We start from the raw sequence: 12238 nt of genomic DNA, 5'->3' as shown, positions 1-12238 counted from the left end.
TCGTTATTGGTAGGACGAGAGACGGACCGACTGGGGACCGTAGTCCCCTCATGGTCCTCGTCACCACCCGGTCCCATCGTAACGGGGGTGGCTGAGTGACGCTCTCGATCAACCGATTGACGAAGATCAGTCGTGCGGGTAGTATCAACAGCAGGCGAACGGTCACGTGTCTTGTCGAAAACATAAGTTGACTGAGGCGGGTCTTTATCAACTGATTTCTTGGGTGTGGCCGACGCGCCACCCCCAGGGCCAGATGTAGAGGATGCAGAGTCCAAGGATCCACCCGATGACCTTCTCTGCTTGTAGCGCTGGTCAGTAGCCCGCTTCGCCAACGCACGAAGATACAAGTTAAAGTTGATAGAAGACAAGTGCTCACATTCTTTACAACGTTTATCCCACGAACACGTTGAAAACCCGTCCTTAATTATGCAGGAAGGACAATACTTGTGAGGATCTACTTTAGACAGTATTCAGTGACACGAGGAACAAATGCCCGACATGTTGCCACGTGTATAATCAAGTCAAACAGTGAAACACGTGTTGAACACAAACAATGGATTTCCAAGGATTACATTCCAGGAGTCTACAGGGAAGACATATTATCATTACTTTATTAGAACAACAACTGTAGACACACGATAAGTACTAGTAGACAACAAACTAGCAGTCTATCGCATAAGTCCTTCTCGAGAGACCAGCTCAGAGGCGAGCTGAGAGATTTGTGACATATCATAGGGAGGTGCGTGCGCAACCGGACGGAAACAAGTTTATTGTTTACATTCCAGCTTCTGGCTTCCTTTTAACGTGTGACTAGAGGTATGAGATACCCATTTGTACGACTGAAAACAGACTAAAACATACATGTACAAACAAATTGTTTTCAGCTCAATCCATGGAGCAGTTTATAAAAGGAACTAACAATTGCAAAATTTGCATGGATGAGAGCAGGTTTTCCCGAAAAAAAAGAGGAAAAGTCTGGGTGGGGTTGTTTTTTTCCGAGGACTACTGTTATTTTCCGCGCTTCCGTGCAGATTTCACATACCTGAATTTGACAAGGACTTGCAGCATAGTAGCATCTGCCTGGAGAGCCTATGGCTGGGGGTTCAAACCTTGGCAGTATCATACCAAAAGACTTTAAAAGACAGTACTTGTTGTTACCCTGCCAGACTAGTAAAAGCAGCTTCACAAACACACAAACACACACACACACACTCATGCACACACATATCCCAGTATATAAGTGCAATGATCCTGAATACAATGAAAAATCCCTTTCCCCAACTGGTAGGACAAGATGCCGAGAGTCTCACCTTCTTCTTGGAGACAACTGCTGCAATATCCTGCTTGTCCTGGTCAGTGAGGTCGGGCGCTATCTTCACAAGCAGGGGCGGCTTATGACTCCCTCTCAGCTCATCCCGTGCAGTCACCACCTGTACAACAGGAAAAACTGTTTACTTGTTGGAGTTCAATGACTGAATAAAGACTTGTACAACATTTACAACTTTGTATACTTGTAGTTCAGTGGCTGAATAAAAACTTGTATAACATTTACAACTCTGTATACTTGTAGTTCAGTGACTGAATAAAGACTTGTACAACATTTACAACACTGTATACTTGTTGGAGTTCAATGACTGAATAAAAACTTGTACAACATTTACAACTTTGTATACTTGTAGTTCAGTGGCTAAATAAAGACTTGTACAACATTTACAACACTGTATACTTGTAGTTCAGTGACTGAATAAAGACTTGTACAACATTTACAACACTGTATACTTGTAGTTCAGTGACTGAATAAAGACTTGTACAACATTTACAACACTGTATACTTGTAGTTCAGTGACTGAATAAAGACTTGTACAACATTTACAACACTGTATACTTGTAGTTCAGTGGCTAAATAAAGACTTGTACAACATTTACAACTTTGTATACTTGTAGTTCAGTGGCTAAATAAAGACTTATATAACATTTACAACTTTGTATACTTGTATTTCAGTGGCTGAATAAAGACTTGTACAACATTTACAACACTGTTTACATGTAGTTCAGTGACTGAATAAAGACTTGTACAATATTGACAACACTGTATACTTGTAGTTCAGTGGCTGAATAAAAACTTGTACAACATTTACAACTCTGTATTCTTGTAGTTCAGTGACTTGCACAACATTTACAACATCATTCATAAAGTCAAACAACATATTACCCGAATAAATTGTTGTATGTGTCTTGACCTTGTCTGTTTATATGACAGCAAGGTATGTAATTCCTGTTATAATCTCACTAATTATGTCTACACTGGACTAAATATTTGTCCTGACACAAGTCCTATTAAAACAGAATCCACCATACTTTATCTAGGAGGTCCTCCAGCTGCTGCCGACCCTGCAGACTTCGCAAGCCAGGTGTGTTTGGGCTGGACACGTTGATGACTAGGTAATCAGCCACACAGCCGAACTTCTTCACACCTCTCACATAGTCCTGCCCTGAATCTGTTGATGTCTTGTTTTTGCCCAGGTTCACACCAAGCACACCTTCATAAAGAATAAGAACTAAGAATTGGAAATACATAATCTGATGACATTTACTTGGTCATAATATTTCAAATAACCTGACAAGAATCTTGCAATCACTTGGTTATTTGGTTCCACAGATGCTGTGCTTAGCAGATCATTAACATCATGTTTTTTTGCTTTTTTAAAGCATCACACTCAGGAATATTCCAGCTATATGACAGTGTTCTATAAATATTGGAGTCTAGACCAGACAATCCAGTGATTGACATCATGAGTATCGATCTATGCAATTAGGATACAATGACATGCACCAACAAAGTCAGCAGGCCTGACAACAAAATCATATTAGTCGCCTCATACGACAAGCATGGCTTGTAAATGACCAATTCTAGCCCGGATCTTCATGGGTCTCAAGACCTGAATGTAGATATTTTGACTTGACCACTTACATAACAAGGGCAACGTTCCAATATCTTAATGTGGTCTACAGAGTTTCAAAGAGACAACACATTGTGAACAAGTGTTTCTCCAACAACAGAAGCCAGCCTAGAAACATTTCATTATTGATTCATAAAAGCACCATTTCGATCACAAAGCCCTATACCTTTACGCTCGACATTGTTCTTATTGTTGTCAGCACTGTGTGCACACGATGTGTCAGTCCACAGATTTACATTCAACATGTTTCTTTGCTCACTCATTCGAGGCAGTGAACATGGCTCTATAACATAGAGAAACATGTGGACTGAGTAGCACAAGAAAACAGAGGGAAAAGATAGCATCAGTGAATGATAGTAGATGGTAGTCAGCTGATAGGGTGAAATGACAGTAGATGGTAGTCACCTGTATGTAGTGTATAGATGGTGTGAACATGACAGTAAATGGTAGTCAGCTGATAGTGTGAACATGACAGTAGAGGGTAGTCAGCTGATGGTGTGAACATGACAGTAGATGGTAGTCAGCTGATGGTATGAACATGACAGTAGATGGTAGTCAGCTGATGGTGTGAACATGACAGTAGATGGTAGTCAGCTGATGGTGTGAACATGACAGTAGATGGTAGTCAGCTGATGGTGTGAACATGACAGTAGATGGTAATCAGCTGATGGTGTGAACATGACAGTAGATGGTAGTCAGCTGTATGTAGTGTATAGATGGTGTGAACATGAAAGTAGATAGTAGTCAGCTGATGGTGTGAACATGACAGTAGATGGTAGTCAGCTGATGGTGTGAACATGACAGTAGATGGTAGTCAGCTGGAAGTGTGAACATGACAGTAGATGGTAGTCAGCTGATGGTGTGAACATGACAGTAGATGGTAGTCAGCTGATGGTGTGAACATGACATTAGATGGTACTCAGCTGATGGTGTGAACATGACAGTAGATGGTACTCAGCTGATGGTATGAACATGACAGTAGATGGTAGTCAGCTGATGGTGTGAACATGACAGTAGATGGTAGTCAGCTGATGGTGTGAACATGACAGTAGATGGTAGTCAGCTGTATGTAGTGTATAGATGGTGTGAACATGACAGTAGATGGTAGTCAGCTGATGGTGTGAACATGACAGTAGATGGTAGTCAGCTGATGGTGTGAACATGACAGTAGATGGTAGTCAGCTGATGGTGTGGACATGAAGTCAGCTGTATGTGGTGTATAGTCATGACAGTTTCCATGACATGTACTGGGATGTGGTGTATAGTCATGACAGTGTCCATCACATGTACTGGTATGTATAGTTTAACAGTGCCCATCACATGTACTGGGATGTAGTGTATAATTATGACAGTGCCCATCACATGTACTGGTATGTATAGTTTAACAGTGCCCATCACATGTACTGGGGTGTAGTGTATAGTTATGACAGTGCCCATCACATGTACTGGTATGTGGTCTATAGTCATGACAGTGCCCATCACATGAAGTGGGATGTGGTGTATAGTCATGACAGTGCCCATCACATGTACTGGGATGTGGTGTATAGTCATGACAGTGCCCATCACATGTACTGGGATGTGGTGTATAGTCATGACAGTGCCCATCACATGTAGTGGGATGTGGTGTATAGTCATGACAGTGCCCATCACATGTACTGGTATGTGGTGTATAGTCATGACAGTGCCCATCACATGTACTGGGGTGTGGTGTATAGTCATGACAGTGCCCATCACATGTACTGGTATGTGGTATATAGTCATGACAATGCCCATCACATGTACTGGGATGTGGTGTATAGTCATGACAGTGCCCATCACATGTACTGGTATGTGGTGTATAGTCATGACAGTGCCCATCACATGTACTGGTATGTGGCGTATAGTCATGACAGTGCCCATCACATGTACTGGGATGTGGTGTATAGTCATGACAGTGCCCATCACATGTACAGGTATGTGGTGTATAGTCATGACAGTGCCCAACACATGTACTGGGATGTGGTGTATAGTCATGACAGTGCCCAACACATGTACTGGGGTGTGGTGTATAGTCATGACAGTGCCCAACACATGTACTGGGATGTGGTGTATAGTCATGACAGTGCCCATCACATGTACTGGGATGTGGTGTATAGTCATGACAGTGCCCATCACATGTACTGGTATGTGGTGTATAGTCATGACAGTGCCCATCACATGTAGTGGGATGTGGTGTATAGTCATGACAATGCCCATCACATGTACTGGGATGTGGTGTATAGTCATGACAGTGCCCATCACATGTACTGGGGTGTGGTGTATAGTCATGACAGTGCCCAACACATGTACTGGTATGTGGTGTATAGTCATGACAGTGCCCAACACATGTACTGGGGTGTGGTGTATAGTCATGACAGTGCCCATCACATATACAGGTATGTGGTGTATAGTCATGACAGTGCCCAACACATGTACTGGTATGTGGTGTATAGTCATGACAGTGCCCATCACATGTAGTGGGATGTGGTGTATAGTCATGACAGTGCCCATCACATGTACTGGTATGTGGTGTATAGTCATGACAGTGCCCATCACATGTACAGGTATGTGGTGTATAGTCATGACAATGCCCATCACATGTACTGGTATGTGGTGTATAGTCATGACAGTGCCCATCACATGTAGTGGGATGTGGTGTATAGTTATGGACTTGATGGTACCTGGTGTGGGGGTTGCCCTTGGATGCAGCCTCTGGTACACAGACTCATGGCCGTCACTGTTGAAGCCATATCTAGGTCAACAGAGATAAAACATTAGTTACAATAATCAGGCAACACAAGAAGGATTACCATGAAATCTGTCCAACAGCATGGGTAGACCTATAGTTTTTTTAATCCTGTTTATGTAGGTATGTTTTGTTCATGTATAAAGGAATGCATCATGATGTCAAACTCAATACATCTTCATGATCATGACTGAGGTGGGCTTTATGACAAAAAAAGCGAAACAAGTGCCTTGAAATGCTCCTCATGATTTTTCTGGAATCTATAAAACATTACCATGGCTATTAAACTAACATAGATTTCTACACACCAGTCATAACAGTCACTATAACAGCATGTACATTAACTTTAGACATTGCTACATTGATAATTCTGTGAGCATTTAAGAAAATTTCCTTCATTAGTACGTACAGTCTTCAACAACACAATAGCTTTAATGTTGCTGCTTGAATGACATGCTCTTTGTGGTTGGCAATGCTATTAGGGTCTACTGAATGACATGCTCTTTGTGGTAGGCAATGCTATTAGGGTCTACTAAATGACATGCTCTTTGTGGTCAGCAATGTTATTAGGGTCTACTGATTGACAAGCTCTTTGTGGTTGGCAATGCTATTAGGGTCTACTGAATGACAAGCTCTTTGTGGTAGGCAATGCTATTAGGGTCTACTGAATGACATGCTCTTTGTGGTAGGCAATGCTATTAGGGTCTACTGATTGACAAGCTCTTTGTGGTTGGCAATGCTATTAGGGTCTACTGAATGACAAGCTCTTTGTGGTAGGCAATGCTATTAGGGTCTACTAAATGACATGCTCTTTGTGGTCAGCAATGTTATTAGGGTCTACTGATTGACAAGCTCTTTGTGGTTGGCAATGCTATTAGGGTCTACTGAATGACAAGCTCTTTGTGGTAGGCAATGCTATTAGGGTCTACTGAATGACATGCTCTTTGTGGTAGGCAATGCTATTAGGGTCTACTGATTGACAAGCTCTTTGTGGTTGGCAATGCTATTAGGGTCTACTGAATGACAAGCTCTTTGTGGTAGGCAATGCTATTAGGGTCTACTGAATGACATGCTCTTTGTGGTAGGCAATGCTATTAGGGTCTACTAAATGACATACTCTTTGTGGTTGGCAATGCTATTAGGGTCTACTGAAAGACAAGCTCTTTGTGGTAGGCAATGCTATTAGGGTCTACTGAATGACATGCTCTTTGTGGTAGGCAATGCTATTAGGGTCTACTAAATGACATGCTCTTTGTGGTTGGCAATGCTAATAGGGTCTACTGATTGACAAGCTCTTTGTGGTTGGCAATGCTATTAGGGTCTACTGAATGACATGCTGTAGTCATGAAAAGTACCCTGGAAACATGGTCATACACATATAGCGAGCGAGCGAGCGAGCGAGCGAGCGAGCGAGCGAGTGAGTGAGTGAGTGAGTGAGTGAGTGAGTGAGTGAGTGAGTGAGTGAGTATGTGAGTATGGTTTTATGCCGCATTTAGCAATATTCCAGCAATTTCATGGCAGGGGACACCAGAAATGGACTACACACATTGTACCCATGTCGGGAATAGAACCTGGGTCTTCGGCGCGATGAGCGAACGATTTAACCATTAGGCTACCCGACTGCCTGATACCCATATATATGCCTGAAAGAGTTGTGAGCAAAATTTTGTCTAGCTCTTTTGGGGACCAATCATCATTATAATAAAAATGAAGTTTCAAAGGTGTTGCTATCCTATTTGCTAAAAATATAGACTTTGCTCTTGATAATGTTGTAAAAGATAATTATGGTAATAGTTTAATCATCGAAATCACAATCGATAAATATAAGCTAGCTATCATTAACCTTTATGGTCCGAATGTTGACGACCCTACCTTCTACAACGATCTTGAAACAGCGATAAAATCACTAAATAGCGATAATATAATTATCTGTGGAGATTGGAATGTAGTTCAAGATTATTACTTTGACACCTTCAATTATAAACACAATAATAATCCAAAAGGATAGAGATAGAATAATGAAATTAAAAGATGAAATGGACCTAGTTGACCCTTGGCGAGAGAGATACCCGAATGAAAAAAGATACACCTGGCGCCAACCATCTCCATTGAAGCAAGCTAGACTTGATTACTTTCTTGTGTCCCATAATATGATCCCGTCTATTACAGCTACTCAGATAGAGCCAAGCTTTATGTCAGACCATTCTCCAGTATCAATGTCAATTACCCTAACTGAAATAGACAGGGGGGCAGGATTCTGGAAATTTAATAACTCGCTTCTCAGGGACAAAGACTATGTAGCTTTTGTCAAAAAAACAATATCGGAAACAATTTTACAATACAAGAACTATGACTCTACTGACAGTGACTTTACCATAGACGACCAGATGTTTTTTGAAATTCTACTCTTGCAGATAAGGGGCGAGACTATTAAATATTCATCTTATAAAAAGCGCCAACGAGAAAGAGATGAAACTGAACTCATATCTAAGATTAATCAGTTAACTGAGGACATGGATGCGACTAACGACATTGAAGCTAAATCTAAGATACTAAAGGAAATTGATACGATAAATGAAAAATTTGAATATATTAATAAGATCAAAACGCAAGGGCTTATGATAAGGGCAAAAGTAAACGCAGTCGAAAAGGGGGAAAAACCAACCAAATATTTCTTATCGTTAGAGTCTAGAAATTTCATAAATAAATCTTTCTCTTGTCTGCAAAACGAGTATGGAGATGTTTTAACAAATCAACAGGAAATTCAAGAAGAAATTAGAAAATTCTATTCCAAACTCTATCATAAGAAAAACGATGTTAGTAATGTTGATCTTGAAAATTTATTGAAGGATTGTAATGTGCCCAAGATGGATAAAAATTTATCATCATCACTAGAAGGCAAACTTGACTATGAAGAACTACTTGCAGCACTGAAATGTTTGAAAAATGATAAAAGCCCCGGTTCCGATGGTTTTACTGCTGAATTTCTTAAAAAATTTTGGTCAGATATCAACAAATTTCTAATCCGATCTATAAATCAATCATATGATAAAGGTGAATTGTCCATAACTCTAAAAAGGGGACTTATTACTTGCATTCCAAAAGGTAACAAACCAAGAATGTTTTTAAAAAACTGGAGACCTATCTCATTTTTATCAGTTTTTTACAAAATAGCTTCACTTGCTATCTCCAAAAGAATAAAATCTGTGCTCCATATATTAATTAGCGACGACCAAAAAGGCTTTATGTCTGGTAGGTATATTGGCGAGATAATGAGGTTACTTTATGACCTTATGGAAAACACAGAATCACACCAAATTCCTGGACTACTTCTACTAATCGACTTTGAAAAGGCATTTGATACAGTTGACTGGTCCTTCATAGATAAGACACTAGCTTTTTTCAATTTTGGACGATCAATACGTTCATGGTTCATGACATTATATAATGGGATAGAATCCAGTGTACTTGTAAATGGTTATGGTTCGCCTATGTTTGATATACAAAGGGGATGTCGTCAGGGTGATCCACTCTCTCCATACATATTTATTCTCTGTGCAGAGATTCTTGCCATAATGATAAAAAACAACAAAAATATCAAAGGGGTAAAAATAGACAATGTAGAATTTCTAATCAATCAGTTTGCAGACGATACAACATGTATTTTAGACGGTTCCTAACAATGTCTCTTTGCTGTGTTTAATGTATTAAACGTCTTTGCCAGATTTTCAGGTCTAAAAGTTAACATTGAAAAAACGCGCCTCATATGGATTGGATCCAAAATACGCTCAAAAATGAAATTATGCCCCCAACTTAATCTCAATTGGGACCAAAGTGACTTTGACCTTCTAGGAATTACATTTACCCAGGATCTTGATGATATGATAGTAACAAATTATACAGAAAAGATTAGAATATGTGAACGGTTAATGTCTATTTGGTCAGCCCGCAACCTTACTCCCCTTGGCAGAAACACGATTTTAAAATCGTTAATTATTCCTAAGCTACATCACTTATTCAGTTCACTACCAAATCCAAACACTGATGTTGTTAATGCATTTCAAAGAAATTGTTTTAAGTTTATCTGGAAGAATAATCCTGACAAAATTAAGAGAAACCAAATCATTTGTGAAAAAAAGGATGGAGGGTTCAATGTCCCTAACATTAAAGCAACAATCCAGGCTAAAAAAATATCAATGATAAGACGCTTTCTTACTTCGAAATCCAAGTGGAGTTATCTATTTAATCTTAATCTTAATCTTCCCAAGTTACCGGTAGGTGCAGGCAATATATTAGAACATAACTGTAACTACTTAAGAAATAAACTACTACCACTTACCCCTAACAATTACTACAAAGATATTTTGACAGCCTGGTGGGACTTAAACGCTCAACTGGAACACAACGCAAATCATTTACTGGCCGATAATATTTGGTTTAACAGTAATATATGTATTGGGCGTAAGCCTGTCTTTTATAGCACCTGGAATCAAAAGGTGGTACGTTTCATAAATGACCTCCTTGACAAAGATGGAAAATTTCTGTCATTTGACAACTTTTCAAAATCTTTCGAGATAAAAACGAACTTCTTACTATATAACGGCCTTATCGTGGCCATAAAACACTATTTCAAGGCAAGTAATGTTGAACTAGAAGAATTGAACAAGTTGCAAAATCCAATTATACTCCCATGTATCGAAAATGTGCTTAAATTTGTAAATGGATCGAAATGCTTCTACAACTTACTAATTTCAGAAGTCACTACAAAAAATGTACACTGTACGAAATGGGAAAAGAATATTCTAACGGATGACTCAATTGATAACTGGTCCCAATACAATAGAATGCCTTTTCGATGTACGAGAGACACTAAACTGCAATGGCTCCAATACAAAATACTTGATCATATACTTCCGATTAATGTTTTCTTGTGTAAATTAGGTTATGTTGAAAGTCGAAATTGCAGTTTTTGTTCAGTTGATATCGAGACCCCAATCCATCTTTTTTGGTCCTGTAATATGGTTCAGCAAATCTGGCTTCAACTTGAAGTTTGGCTACTTCAAAAGGCTAACATCCAAATCGAAATTACAAAGAAACATGTGATGATTGGCTTTCCAGAAAAGCGCAATAACCCTCTAAATATCATGTTTTGGATAATAAAAGACCTTATATTTAAAAGTAAGTTAAATAAGAGACTCCCGTCATTTCAAGTCTTTCAGAACGAAATAAGAAACTACTACAACCTTACTAAATGTGCAGAGATTATTGAGTGTGACATTGGCCTATTCTATAAAATTTGGTCAACATGTCATCATCTATTTAGATGATTATTTAGCTATGTACTGGAATGTCGCATTTTATCAAATAAATGTAAAATGATTGAAAAAATAAAAATTTATAAAAAAAAATTTAAAAAAGTTTCAAAGGTGAAACACAACCAAACAACAATGACCAACATTCTAATCACTTGGCTTTAGGTAAACTAAAACTAGACAATTGTAGTTGTTGTAGTTTGCTGCTAAAACTGCATTTGTTTCTGGGTGGATCCAGGATGCTGAGGCTGCTCACCTGTTAATGACAGCTTTATCTTTCTTCAACCTGAAGACTCGTGGCTTGGGATTACCCGGCTGAGGTTCAGGTGTGATGCTGCCGACTTCCACAAAGCCAAAGCCAACCTTCATGAGCCCCTCCACTGCCTCGCCATGCTTGTCGAAGCCTGCAGCCAGGCCAACAGGGTTGCTGAATTCCAGGCCCCACACCTGGGTTTTCTGGCAACATGTTAAGAATAGTATGGTGTCTCACATTAGAAGTCCCCAGAGTCATTAGGATGATGAAGATAGTTAAACCTGGACATGCTTTTCACTCTTTGAACTCAAGAGTGAGTGAGTGAGTATGGTTTTACGCCGCTTTTAGCAATATTCCAGCAATATAACTGCGGGGGACACGAGAAATGGGCTTCACACATTGTACCAATGTCGGGAATTGAACCCGGTTCTTCGGCGTGCTGAACGAACGCTTTAACCACTAGGCTACACAACCGCCCCTTTGAACTCAAGAAATCTATGGAGGTATTTGGAAGAAGCAGGTTATATACTTGCCATACTGTACATCAACATTAACATGATTACAAGGAAATGTGTTTTGCTATTAAATGTGTTGAAGGACCAAGTGTAATGACTATCATATTTGAACATGTGCATGTTTATAGCTGGTGCATTGTTGAGAGCAATACAATGTCATGTTACCATGGTTACATCATCAGAACAATAGGCTGACTTCAGCATATCAGTGAAGTTCCCTGAGTACTGATATTTCCCTCATTTCTTCCTGAAAACAGTGACGGGTATTTACAGAAAACCTACTTGAAACTTGATAGTTTGGATTATCAGTCACTCATAAATGAAAATTTGAAAGTAACTTCCAAAAGTCTCTGGATTCACCTACTTTATTTACTCAAGGAATACTCCATAGTGTATTATATATCCTGTAAGTATTAGCTGTAAGCTGGTCTGAT

At 39.5% G+C, this 12238-nt stretch overlaps 1 protein-coding gene across 3 annotated transcripts in view; it reads right to left on the bottom strand.

The window, feature by feature from the left end:
- LOC124120788 (dihydroorotate dehydrogenase (quinone), mitochondrial-like) overlaps nucleotides 1–12238 on the bottom strand; it is a 46543-nt gene that overhangs the window by 24364 nt on the left and 9941 nt on the right. For 2 of the 3 annotated variants that reach the window (XM_046483649.2, XM_046483648.2), the window contains exons 3-7: nucleotides 11293–11492; nucleotides 5660–5730; nucleotides 3127–3243; nucleotides 2359–2540; nucleotides 1311–1430 (exon numbers count right to left, since the gene is read on the bottom strand). In XM_046483649.2, coding sequence (XP_046339605.2) covers nucleotides 1311–1430; nucleotides 2359–2540; nucleotides 3127–3243; nucleotides 5660–5730; nucleotides 11293–11492 — 690 coding nt within the window. The remainder of the gene's footprint in view (nucleotides 1–1310; nucleotides 1431–2358; nucleotides 2541–3126; nucleotides 3244–5659; nucleotides 5731–11292; nucleotides 11493–12238) is intronic. The other variant, XM_046483650.2, reaches the window with a different exon arrangement.

The sequence above is a fragment of the Haliotis rufescens genome, unplaced genomic scaffold (assembly GCF_023055435.1).
Source record: "Haliotis rufescens isolate VD_foot unplaced genomic scaffold, xgHalRufe1.0.p SCAF_19, whole genome shotgun sequence".
Classification (NCBI taxonomy): domain Eukaryota; kingdom Metazoa; phylum Mollusca; class Gastropoda; order Lepetellida; family Haliotidae; genus Haliotis; species Haliotis rufescens.
Note: the sequence above shows the minus strand (reverse complement) of the source record. Positions and strands in the feature narration are given on the sequence as shown.